This window comes from Nerophis ophidion, linkage group LG18, assembly GCF_033978795.1.
Source record: "Nerophis ophidion isolate RoL-2023_Sa linkage group LG18, RoL_Noph_v1.0, whole genome shotgun sequence".
NCBI classification, from domain to species: Eukaryota; Metazoa; Chordata; class Actinopteri; order Syngnathiformes; family Syngnathidae; genus Nerophis; species Nerophis ophidion.
In genome coordinates this window covers 48,278,332-48,292,133 of record NC_084628.1, presented here as the reverse complement: position 1 = coordinate 48,292,133, position 13,802 = coordinate 48,278,332, and the positions used below count along the sequence as shown (strand labels likewise).

Below are 13,802 nucleotides of genomic sequence, written 5' to 3'. Positions count from 1 at the left end.
CTTGACTTATCTGAAGGCAGTTTTGGCCGAGTTCAGCATTCGGAAGGGCAGTACGTCCTCCACCCATTCATTGGGACAGGCCACCATGCGCCCCCACAGCGCCACCTCCAGGGGGGTGGAGTCCATCCAGTTCACGGCCGAGCCGTAACTCTGACCTGAAGACAAAGAAAGTTCCGGTGACTTTTGCCCTTGAATGCCTGGCGCTGACCCGCTCACGAGACTTGAACTGCAATGTTTAACCTCCGCCAGCAGGGAGTGCTGTTTTTAAAGCTGTAAAGTATGTTAGAAGTTCTGAGCATAAACACATCCCAAATGTTTTAAAATAATACCTTTCTCGCCCACTCATCAATCCATTTTCTACTGCTTGTTACTCTTGGGGTCTCCTAGCCGCTCAGGCAAATCATATTGCTCTGAACACCATGAATCTGTCCGCAATTACTATATACAATATATATATATATATATATATATATATATATATATATATACATATACATATACATATACATATACATATACATATACAATGGCGTAGAATTGGGTAGGGACGCTAGGGACACGTCCCTAGCAATATCCAGCCGCTACTGTGTAGTCACTATCAATACAAGCGCTGCCCGTAATGTTTAGTCAATGATTATGGCACAGAAAGGGTTAAATGTCAGTCCCTGCTAGAAATCCCGCCTCTAACCTAAATATCACTCTCTGATTGGTTGCCGCGTTCATGCTAACTTACGTGTGATTGGCTGTCCCCGCTGTCACTCCTTCTGCTTGTAAAATCTAGCCTACATGCTAGTTGCTAGCGAGCGGACGAGAGGGAGTGCAACTATCAGTGTAAGTTGTAAGTTCTAACTTGTAAGTAAGTGTAAGTTTTAAGTAAGTGTAAGTTGTAAGTAACTGTAAATTGTCAACATGATCGGCATTTGTTGTTCCTGGCACACGGTAGCTAGATGTATTTTAATATCAGTGCTGTGATTGACATTGTGTTTGTGTCTGTTTGCGTGCGTGTGTGCTGTAGGTTTTGAAGGACGTCAATGAAAAGAAAAGTGGATATAAGAGACTTCTTTAGGAGTCAAACTGTAAGTTACTTCAAGGGTGTATAGAGGCTCAACAATATTGAATAATTCAACAATATATCACTCCAGTCACGCCCCTCAGAGTGCTATAATGAGCATATATACCATGGACTGGAGTGATATATTGCTTTTATGAAACAGTTACCAATAAAGGCATTATGAAATAGGAATACTCAATCAATTTAATGTAGTTTTATTCAACCAGAAATACATATTATCCAATAAAATAGCCTCACTGTGGAAAAAATAGTCCCACCTATCCACACGTTAGCTCCAAATTAGCACTGCATCTCGTCTTTTCCTCCGCTTTTTTCCAGGTGAAAGTCAATGCTCAGTCCCCTCTACCATTGTTAACCCTCCCCGGAGGTGAAAGTTAACCTTAAACATGTGAATTCAACTACTTTAGTCCGTTTTTTAACATCGTGAAAACATCAGCTGTCTTTTACTACGGACTGCAACAGTCCGTTGTCATGGATACATGACAACAACTTCCATTCATAGCAGTCATGCGTGCCTGAGGCATAGTGATAGCCTGCGCTGTGATAAGGCTTTAGAAGATTTAAACCACGGTTAACAGCCAATCAGATCGCCGGATTTCACCTTTCCGTTTTATTTTTGAAATTATTTTTTAGTTTCATGTATTTGTGTAGAAGTGAGCAACGGTTTGAAAATACCAAAGTGGTGGAAATACAATAAACCCTCACTAGATGATCATGTGATTTTACAATGCTAAAATATAATTCATTAATATGAAGTAATATTCATATTTAGTAAAAGCCTTTTTGCTCAGGCAGCTCTATGGTCATTGTCCTTAATGTATCTGTCATGCATCAACATATTTTTGGCCAGCAGTTCATTTCTGTGACAGAGCGGCGGAGGCATGTGTTTATGTCCTTCAAGTAGGAACAACCAGTGGACACTAATCTGCTTGTATTTGTGTATTGGTGACAAACATATTTACAGTACAAAAGCAGCAATAGAAAGAAGTAGTTGAAGGGAAAAAGTGTGAGTGATTTAAACTCAAGTTGGGGAAAAGATTATTACAGTTCATTTATGTTTATTTACAATGTTGTATTGCATGAATGTATTTCTGATGTTGTTGATGGACAGTAGACTATGTTGATTGACAGTATGATGCACACTTGTTGATGGACAGTAGACTATGTTGATTGACAGTATGATGCACACTTGCACTACAGCCCTACACTAAAGAGTAAAGATGAGAACTCTTCCAAGTTGTCTCCTTTGCTTTCATTTTAGTTGCTTTACCCTTTAACATCTGCATGACCTGAAATTATGATTGCTAATGTAAAAAAAAGAAGAAGTAAACTTTTCAGACTGCTGCCTTGGAGCACTTTTGTGTCCCCACCAATCTCTAAATCAAACCTATATATATATATATATATATATATATATATATATATATATATATATATATATATATATATATATATATATATATACCGAATCGTTAGGACGAATCGAAAGTGGAATCTGAACCGGAAAAAATCTGATCAATTCCAATCCCTATTGATGACACTCCTATTTTCAACATACATATTTAACTGACAGTAAACAAAATCCTCGAACCTCCCAAAAAGCCAAAGTGCCCCCCAGTGTGCCAGACTCCCCGCTTCGACCACCCTGTACATACCCGTCCCAGCTCCGAGCCTGAGGCCCCCCAGCAGGTTGCTGGCCAGCCTGTCTCGGTCCCAGACTGTGAGCTCCACACAAGCCTCCACCAGATCCATCTCCCGGATGCCGTCGTACACCATGGTGTGGTTGAACACGGGGTCACTCGTCCTCCTCAGCACGCGCGTCTTCTGCCGACTCTTCCTGCTCGTGTCCGGCAGCACGTAGCTTGAAATCACACACAACTAATAAGTACCCTATTTTTCCGGACTATAAAACACACTTCAAATCCTTTCATTTTCTCAAAACTCGACAGTGCGCCTTATAACCAGGTGCGCCTAATGTACGGAATCATTTTGGCTGTGCTTACCGACTTCGAAACAGTTTTAAAAGGTTGTTAAAATAATTGTATCTAAGTTATGACATCTTACATTGAGCTCAGCTCGCCCTGAAAGCTGTCTTGGATTCTACCAAGCAGAAGGCTTGTAAAACTACACTGTGCACGATGGGTAGCGACATGAAGGCGTCGGTTTCTTTCTTCTATTGTAATCCACAGGAAGGTTTTATCTTGACCCAAGAGCTACAAAGCAGAGAGGAAGCAGGACCTGACGCAAGCCCCAGGGACCTTTTCTTTGAACTGTTTTTTAATCAAAGGCGATGGCTGTTTACAACCACCCTCCCTTGGAAACAGCTGTTGCCGTGTGTGGAGAGGCGGAGCCGGGGAACGAGCAGCGGGGCAGGGCACGCTGGAGCTCGGCCCAAGATGGCGGCGAGGAGGCGGAGAATGCGGCCGAGCGGAAAGGCGGGGCGTGCCGGGAGCGATGCCGCAGTCATGTGCAGGTTTGTGGATCGTTCACCAGTACACAATTAACTTATCTCCTCACGATGTATAAAAGGGGAGAATGAGGAGAGATCGGGCAGAAGGAGGACGAGAGTCCACAGCAGTGAACGAGCAGCAGAAGCAAAGAGCAGACGAGGACGAGGGCGGCTGAAAAGCGGACCGTGAGTGGGCAGTGGAGAGGAGGAGCTGAAAAGCGATACGACCTGAAAACAAAGCTTTATTTGAAAAAATAAAAGTCAAACCTGCTCAAAAGCAATGTCCTTCCTGGGTGGTCCATTGAACCCGAGCGACGACGGCAAAAGTCGTCCACACTATGTAATCTGGGAAAGTCCAAATAAAAGAGGAGGCGTAGGATCTCTCGTCAGAGCGTGGTGGGACACTGTACAGGTCTACGCGTTTCTCCTCATTGAGTCGAATTGAATTCTGTCTCTGTTTAATTATTTGCTTCTTGTCTTGTTTAATAGATGTCATCAGTTTTTGAACCTGACAATGGTGAAATGATCAGTGTGACCTGTAGATGGCAGTCACACATAAGAGATACGTGTCGACTGCAATACGACTCATGTAAACAACAACATTTTACATGTTCCATTGAAAATATAGAACATTACACACGGCGCTCAAAAATCAATCAAAATGTTTTAGTACGACTTTGGTAAGCTATGAAGCCACACCGCTTGATGGATTGTTCAAAATAGGAGTATTATTATTCTGTGTGTATAAGGTCAGACAAATCTTGCGTTTTGTTTCAGAATTTTTTGCAAAAGAAACTTTTCTTATCTTCTGGTGTCTGCTGATCTGTATTTGGGATCTGCATAAGTCCTGAAAATGTGCGCGCTTCTGCCTTTGTAGTCCGTGGCAACACCATAGTCGATACGCTTCTTATTTTTCTTGTTATGGGACATTCATCCTCCTCTGTTGCCATTTCCAATATAAAGTAGTGTAAAGTTCTTACTTATATTTGTCAGTAAACTCACCATGAAAGCACTAAAACATACTGGCGTAGTGAGTTGACATTATTCACCCAAGGAATTTTAGTTATTTGAGAGTTCCGGTCGGACGTTTTTTCAACGGGACACATTTTTGTCGTTGTTATTGCCCTAGTGAGCCATGGATGAGGAGATGCTCCGTTATTGACTGAAGTAAAGTCTGAATGTCATCAAAACAGTTAGCTCCATCTTTTGACACTTGTTCCACTCCCGTCCTTGCACGCTACACCGCTACAACAAAGATGACGGGGAGAAGACGCTGCCGAAGGTGAGCCACGTAAATAAGACCACCCACAAAACGGTGCATCCGGAAGAGACTGTCAGAAAGCGGCTTGAAGATGATCTGTAAAACATCATCTATGCCAGTGTTTTTCAACCACTGTGCCGCGGCACACTAGTGTACCGTGACATATTGTCTGGTGTGCCGTGGGAGATTATGTAATTTCACCTAATCGGATTGAAAATAATTTTTGCAAACCAGTAATTTTAATACGCAAATATGCCGTTGTTGAGTTTCGGTGCTGTCTACAGCTCGGCAGAGTAACCGTGTAATACTCTTCTTCCATATCAGTAGGTGGCAGCAGGTAGTTAATTGCTTTGTAAATGTCGGAAACGTGGTTTGTCGTGACCACAATAAGCAGACGACAGCGGGAGGTAGTGTGCAGGTAAAAAAGTATCTAATGCTTAAACAAAAAATAAACAAAAGGCATTGAAGCTTAGGGATGGCTACGCAAAACAAAGCTAAAACTGAACTGGCTGCGAAGTAAACAAACATAGATTTGCTGGACGACAGCAAAGACTTACAGCGTGCGGAGCAGCAGACGGCGTCCACAAAGTACATCCGTACATGACATGACAATTAACAACAAAATAGGAGCACAAGACAAGAACTAAAACACGACACACAGGAAAACAGCAAACAACTTCAAATAAGTCAGGGTGTGATGTGACAGGTGGTGACAGTACACCTACTTTGAGAGAAGAGCTATATTGATGCATGCTTGCTTATGCTTTAAAGTTATATCCAACAATTGTGAGAACAACTTTTTATCGTCAATATCGGCTGCTGAGTTTTATTTTTTAACGTTTTCTGCTCGTGGTGTGCCTCGAGATTTTTTTTTTATGAAAAAAATGCGCCTTGGCTCAGAAAAGGTTAAAAAACACTGATCCCTGCAACATTTTGACCAAAAAAAACAGCTGTGGGGAGGTGCAGTCGACGGGCAGACGGCGGGGCAAGGCATGCTGCAGCCCTGCCCAAGATGGCGGCAAGGAGGGGGAGAATGCGGCCGAGTGGAGAGGCGGGGCGTGCCGAGAGCGCCGCCGCCGTGATCTAACTCAGGTGTGTGGCTCACACACCGGGAAACGATTAAGGGGAACATTATCACAATTTCAGAAGGGTTAAAGCCAATAAAAATCAGTTCCAAGTGGCTAATTTTATTTTTCGAAGTTTTTATCAAAATTTTACCCATCACGCGATACCCTAAAACAACGGCTTTAAAGTGCCTGATTTTAACCATTGTTATATACGCCCGTCCATTTTCCTGTGACGTCACAGCGTGACATCACCACAAACAAAGATGGCGGATAGCACAGAAAGGTATAGCATAGTAGTTTGGATTCAGACTCGGATTTCAGCGGCTTAAGCGATTCAACAGATTACGCATGTATTGAAACAGATGGTTGGAGTATGGAGGCGGATAGCGAAAACGAAATTGAAGAAGAAACTGAAGCTATTGAGCCATATCACGACAGACAGCGGAACGAGAGGAAGCAAGGACGAATTCGGTGATCGCCTTCTAACCAAAGATTGCATCTTTTGACCACTGGTGCAACTTGAATCTGTCGATTGGTATGTGTTTGTTTGGCATTAAATGTGGGTGGAGGGAAAGACTGGATGCAAATATAGCTACAAATGAGGCATAATGATGCAATATGTACATACAGCTAGCCTAAATAGCATGTTAGCATCGATTAGCATGCCATGACCATTGATATGTCTGATTAGCACACTCCACGTAAGTCAACTTGAATCCGTCCCTGATGGTGTTGTTACACCTCCGACAACACACCGATGAGGCATGATGTCTCCAAGGTACGGAAAACAGTCGAAAAAAACGGAAAATAATAGAGCTGATTTGACTTGGTGTGTGTAATGTGTTTGAGAAAATGGCGGATTGCTTCCTGTTGTGACGTCACAGGTGAAAGGTCATTGCTCCGACAGCGAACAATTGAAAGACGTTTCAATCGCCAAATTCACCCTTTTAGAGTTCGGAAATCGGTTAAAAAAATATATGGTCTTTTTCCTGCAACATCAAGGTATATATTGACGCTTACATAGGTCTGGTGATAACGTTCCCCTTTGACATTTTTCCTGATGGTGTATAAAAGAGGAGGAGGAAGAGAGATCAGGGAGGGAGTAGAAGAGCCGGCAACAGCGACCGAGCAGCGAGAGAGAGCAAGACAAAAGAGACGGCGACGCGCCTTACTAAACGGAGAGCGAGACACGGAGGGGCGAGCAGTGCGAGCGACGACGGCGAAAAAGACATCTGCCTTATTGAAAAATAAAAGAGTCAAACTTGCTAAAAGCGATGTCCTTCCTGGGTGGTCCATTGAACCCGCACCCACAACACCATTACATGTTATCGAGACCGCAAAGAAGTCTTTTACATTTAGAAAAATAGTATGACACTTTATTGCACCCTATAATCTAGTGCGCCTTTTGTATGAAAATAGACCTGACTCGACCCGGTCAGCGGCAGTGCGCCTTATAATCTGCTGTGTTCTATGGTCCGGAAAGTACGGTGACATGAGGCAACAATCTGCTTAACATCTTGCCCAATGGCCCTGCGTACCACTTGACGTAGGAGTCCAGGGTGGCTCTGATTAAAGGCAGGTTCTTGCATTCTTTCACCCAAATGTGAATCTCTCCTGTGGCTACACCTTCCTTAGACACACCTTAGAGGGAGACACACACACACACACACACACACACACACACACACACACACACACACACACACACACACACAAAAAGATGAACTTAATGAACTTTGCCAACTTTGGAGCATTTGGTGTGTGCAAGACAATGCCCACCTGCATTGACGTTGACCTTCGGCAGGTAGCGTACAGCAAGTCTCATCTCCCCTCGACCACCTGATGGCGTCAGAGAGGGTGTTGTAGTCTGAAAAAAAAAATAATAATAATAATAATTAGACACAATGGGACAATCAAAGTTTATTTCTATAGCCAAACCACAACGACGTCCCCTGATCTGAAACCCACATCAGGGCAAGGAGGATCTCCAAAAGCTCAAAATGGGTAAAAGAAGAAACTTTGGGAAGGGGCCGCAGATGTGGGGACCCCCCCAGCAATGGATGCCAAGTTGGTACATTTAATGAATTATTCATTATAGCCATCAGACTCTATAATGCATATGTTCCTTTTTGACTGTACCTTAATATAAAATCCATTTATATTATTCACATGTTAATATTGCTTTATAATAGACTGTATTTATATTATTCACATGTAAATAATGCTGTATAACCGACTGTATTTGTTATTCACATGTGAATAATGCTGTATAATCAACTGTATTTATATTATTCACGTGTTAATAATAGACTGTATTTATGTTATTCACATGTGAATAATTATGTACAATACACTGTATTTATGTGATTCACATGTGAATAATGCTGTATAATAGACTTTATTTATGTTATTCACATGTGAATAATGCTGTATAATAGACTGTAATTATGTTATTCACATGTAAATAATGCTGTATAATAGACGGCATTTATGTTATTCACATGTGAATAATGCTGTATAATAGACTCTATTTATGTTATTCACATGTGAATAATGCCGTATAATAGACTGTATTTATGTTATTCACATGTGAATAATGCTGTATAATAGACTGTATTTATGTTATTCACATGTGAATAATGCCGTATAATAGACTGTATTTATGTTATTCACATGTGAATAATGCCGTATAACAGACTGTATTTATGTTATTGACATGTGAATAATGCTGTATAATAGACTGTATTTATATTATATACATGTGAATAATGCTGTATAATAGACTGTATTTATGTTATTCACATGTGAATAATGCTGTATAATAGACGGCATTTATGTTATTCACATGTGAATAATGCTGTATAATAGACTGTATTCATAATATTCACATGTGAATAATGCTGTATAATAGACTGTATTCATAATATTCACATGTGAATAATGCTGTATAACAGACTGTACTTATGTTATTCACATGTGAATAATGCTGTATAATAGACTGTATTTATGTTATTCACATGTGAATAATGCTGTATAATAGACGGCATTTATGTTATTCACATGTGAATAATGCTGTATAATAGACTGTATTCATAATATTCACATGTGAATAATGCTGTATAATAGACTGTATTCATAATATTCACATGTGAATAATGCTGTATAACAGACTGTACTTATGTTATTCACATGTGAATAATGCTGTATAATAGACTGTATTTATGTTATTCACATGTGAATAATGCTGTATAATAGACTGTATTTATGTTAGTCACATGTAATTAATGCTGTATAATAGACTGTATGTATGTTATTCACATGTGAATAATGCCGTATAGAAGACTGTATTTATGTTATTCACATGTGAATAATGCTGTATAATAGACTGTATTTATGTTAGTCACATGTAAATAATGCTGTATAATACACTGTATGTATGTTATTCACATGTGAATAATGCCGTATAGAAGACTGTAGTTGTCACGTTTGGGCTTGGATTAAGGTTGTTTCTCCGATGCAGAGAATGATTTGCACGGGCGAGACGTGACTGTGAGTACATGTTTATTTAACACTATAACTAATAAGACGAACAAAATGCACGCACATTACAAAACTAGGCTGTGAAACAAAAGACTAGCATAAATGCTGCAAACTACAAACATGTAACTGCCTGACCAGGGCTCAGAAAAGACTCCTCCCATCCCCACAAAGGACTGTTTTCACCGCTGAACTTGCGAAAGAGGTTCCGCAGCCTCTGTAGCAGAACCTCCAGGTTGTGTAACAGATTCTTCCCTCAGGCCATAAGACTCTTGAACGCATCATAATAATCCCCTCAAGTCCCCCCAAAAACGGATTAACTCGCTGGAATATAAAGACAATGTATTATACATCCATAAATGTGGATGCTTATGCAAAAGTACAATATATTTATCTGTACAGTAATCTATTTATTTATATCTGCACCTTATTGCTCTTTTATCCTGCACTAAGACAAGCTAATGCAACCAAATGTCATTCTGGAGAGGGCGTGGCCTCCAGCGCCGGCTGAAAATCTGTCCCGGGAGGTTTTCGGGAGAGACGCTGAATTTCGGGAGTCTCCCGGAAAATCCGGGAGGGTTGGCAAGTATAGAACCGGCAAAACCCTCAAGTTGCTGAAACAACTGCTCTACCAGGCGAGCCACGCCGCTGTTGTCACGACAGTCTGTCACACAAGTGCCCAACACATCATTTATGTGGTCCGCAAAAACCTGGAAATGTGTCTCAATAAGGCATCATGTGTTTCAATTTTGACATTAAAAAAATGGTGCCTTATGCCAAAGTAATTCTTCCTAACGAAATAGTTTAGTCATTGAAACCCTTTTTTATATTAATCATACAATAATATCTTAACTTTAATATCTGCTTGTCACTTTCTTGACTTCTGTGTGCAAAGCCCAAGTTGTAGGCATACAATATGATAATAGTTAAAGGCCTACTGAAAGCCACTACTAGCGACCACGCAGTCTGATAGTTTATATATCAATGATGAAATATTAACATTGCAACACATGCCAATACGGCCGCTTTAGTTTACTAAATTGCAATTTTATATTTTGCGCCGAAGTATCCTGCTGAAACGTCTCGGTATGATGACGTGTGTGCGTGACGTCACGCATTGTATAGGACATTTTGTTCCAGCTCTAAGTCATCGCATAATCCCACAGTATTCTGGACACCTGTGTTGCTGAATATTTTGCAATTTGTTCAATGAATAATGGAGACGTCAAAGAAGAAAGCTGTAGGTAGGAAGCGGTGTATTGCGGCCGCTTTTAGCCACACAAACACAGCCGGTGTTTCATTGTTTACATTCCCGAAAGATGACGGTGAAGCTTTACTATGGAACAGAGCGGTCAAGCGAACACGGTTGGATTGGACCACACACACAAAGTACAGTGTATTATGCAGCCATCATTTTGAAAGATTGTGTTTCGAAGAGGGTCCCTTGCAAAGGGTAGAGATGGGCATTGCCACCACCCGTCGACTGGTGCTGAAGAAAGGTGTGGGGCCGACCTTCAGGTTGCACAGGTATGACCATATAATCTCACTAAAACACTAGTAACACAATGAGCAAATAAGGGATTTTCCAGAAGTATCCTATTAAATTTGTCTAATAACATCTGAATCGCTCCCACTGTATAGTTCTTTTTTTTTTCTTTATCTAGTCCTTCACTCTCACTTTCCTCATCCACGAATCTGTCATCCTTGCTCAAATTAATGGGGAAATTGTCGCTTTCTCGGTCCGAATCGCTCTCACTGCTGGTGGCCATGATTGTAAACAATGTGTGGACTTGAGGAGCTCCACAACCCGTGACGTCACGCGCACATCGTCTGCTACTTCTGGTACAGGCAAGGCTTTTTTATTAGCCACCAAAAGTTGGGAACTTTATGGTGGATGTTCTCTACTAAATCCTTTCAGCAAAAATATGGCAATATGGTGTAATGATGAAGTATGACACATAGAATGAACCTGCTATCCCCGTTTAAATAAGAACATCTCATTTCAATAGGCCTTTAAATATCAGGTGATGTACTGTAATGCATGTTCATGGTTCTACAAGTGACCTTTGAGGTGAGCCGTTCCTGCCATCAAAATGAGTTTGGCACTCCTGGCTGACAACACAAGTGAGCTGGTGTTACTTTGCAAAGTTAGCGCCCTCTGGGCAGCCTTGGAAAGGTTGCAAACAGCACCTTAAACTTTTTTTTACACTTATTATTTTCTATTGGTCCATATTACAATATTATTAATCAGCAGTGTGTGTGTGTGTGTGTGTGTGTGTGTGTGCGTGTGTGTGTGTGTGTCCTACCCTGTTTTTCAAGTCTAAGTAGTTCATCTGGGTGTGGTCGAAGTTCCATTTGGAGAGGTCTACGTCCACCTCCCCCAAGAAGCTGTTTCTACCAAATGTGTCGTTATGCCAAACGGAGAGAACAAGCGTCTGCGTCCTGAGATAATCCATGTCCACTCGATACTGGAGACACATGGGACATATTAAAAAAAAGTAACGTGTGTGTAGCCTTGCAATTTGATGCAACATCTGTGCAGACTTACCCTGAGGATCTCATTGAAAGTGGGATTAAGTGTCTTTTTCTTCACGGACGTTTTCTTCTTTCCCAGACGATTTTTGTCAGGGACAAGGTAGCTTTTGACGTAGCTAGAAAAATGACACAAACTAAATTAGGGGTGAGATATATATATATATATATATATATATATATATATATATATATATATATATATATATATATATATATATATATATATATTAGGGGTGTGGGAAAAAATCGATTCGAATACGAATCGAATCGTTTACGTTGTGCAATTCAGAATCGATTCTCATTTTTAAAAAATCGATTTGTTTTTAAATTTTTTTTTTTTTTTAATCAATCCAACAAAGCACTACACAACAATACCATAACAATGCAATCCAATTCCAAAAGCAAAGCTGAGCCAGCAACACTCAGAACTGCAATAAACAGAACAATTGAGGAGACACAAACACCACACAGAACAAACCAAAAGTAGTGAAACAAAAATGAATATTATCAACAACAGTATCAATATTAGTTATAATTTAAAAAATCCCTCATTGACATTATCATTAGACATTTATAAAAATAATCAAAAAGAACAATAGTGTCACAGTGGCTTACACTTGCATGGCATCTCATAAGCTGGACAACACACTGTGTCCAATGTTTGCAAAAAGATAAAATAAGTCATATTTTTGGTTCGTTTAATATTTAAAACAAATTGACATTATTGCAATCAGTTGATAAAACATTGTCCTTTACAATTATAAAAGCTTTTTACAAAAATCTCCTACTCTGCTAGCATGTCAGCAGACTGGGGTAGATCCTGCTGAAATCTATGTATTGAATGAATACACAATCCTTTTCAATCGGAAAAATATCGTTTTTGAATCGAGAATCGAATTGAATCGAAAAAAATCGATTTATTATCGAATCGTGACCCCAAGAATCGATATTGAATCGAATCGTGGGACACCCAAAGATTCACAGCCCTAATATATTTTCTTGAATTGCCGCCCGACATATAGTATGCGCCTGCCTTGAATTACTGCCGGGTCAAACCCGCTTCCCAAAATAATTAGGGTATGCTTGGTATTACTGGCGGGTCAAACTAGTGACGTCACGAGTGACACTTCCCCTGTCATCATTTTCAAAATGGAGGAGGCTGATTTCAATACCAGTATTTTGAAATCGCATAAAGGGAAGATGACTAACAGCTATTAAGTAGGGTTTAAGGTCCAAGCTTACATCACACTCAAATTTTTACTGCATACCTTTGGTAAGTGCCGGAGTGGTTTGAAATGATTTGTTGTAACAAAGCAATTGCAAAAGGACTGCCTACCCCCAGACTAAACGACTCTGATACCAATAAGGAATGTAACTGTCGCAAGAAACCTGATTGCCCTCTCAAAGGGGGGTGCTTACAAACATCAGTCGTTTACCAATCAAAGGTAACACGCAAAGACATTAGCACATCCGACACGTACGTAGGATTAACCGAAGGAGCGTTCAAAACAAGATGGAATAATCACAACGCCTCCTTTAGAAACCAGACTTTGCGGAATTCTACAGAACTCAGCAAGCACATTTGGAACCTCAAAGACAATAATGTTGAATATTCAATAACATGGCAAATTCTTGCATCCAGCACACCTTACAACAGTGGTAATAAAAGATGTAACCTATGCTTAAAAGAGAAACTGTTTATTATATATCATCCAGATCTACCATCCCTCAACAAGCGCAGTGAAATCATTTCAACATGCCGCCTCAGACGGAAACACCTCCTAGGTAACACATGAGCCAATCACCACACCCTACGCCTGCCTGTACCCACCCACTCTGTGCCCTATATAAACCATTGTATGTGAATGCTTCCATTAAAAT

General features: G+C 40.5%; 1 protein-coding gene across 3 annotated transcripts in view; it reads right to left on the bottom strand.

Moving 5' to 3' along the window:
- Nucleotides 1-13,802, bottom strand: part of LOC133537278 (synaptotagmin-like protein 2) — a 62,718-nt gene that overhangs the window by 1,979 nt on the left and 46,937 nt on the right. For all 3 annotated transcript variants that reach the window (XM_061878269.1, XM_061878270.1, XM_061878271.1), the window contains 6 exons: nt 11,935-12,037; nt 11,693-11,854; nt 7,629-7,716; nt 7,388-7,490; nt 2,728-2,933; nt 1-155 (listed from right to left, as the gene is read on the bottom strand). The exon at nt 1-155 is cut by the window's left edge and continues 1,979 nt beyond it. In XM_061878269.1, coding sequence (XP_061734253.1) covers nt 7-155; nt 2,728-2,933; nt 7,388-7,490; nt 7,629-7,716; nt 11,693-11,854; nt 11,935-12,037 — 811 coding nt within the window. In that variant the 3' untranslated portion in view covers nt 1-6. The remainder of the gene's footprint in view (nt 156-2,727; nt 2,934-7,387; nt 7,491-7,628; nt 7,717-11,692; nt 11,855-11,934; nt 12,038-13,802) is intronic.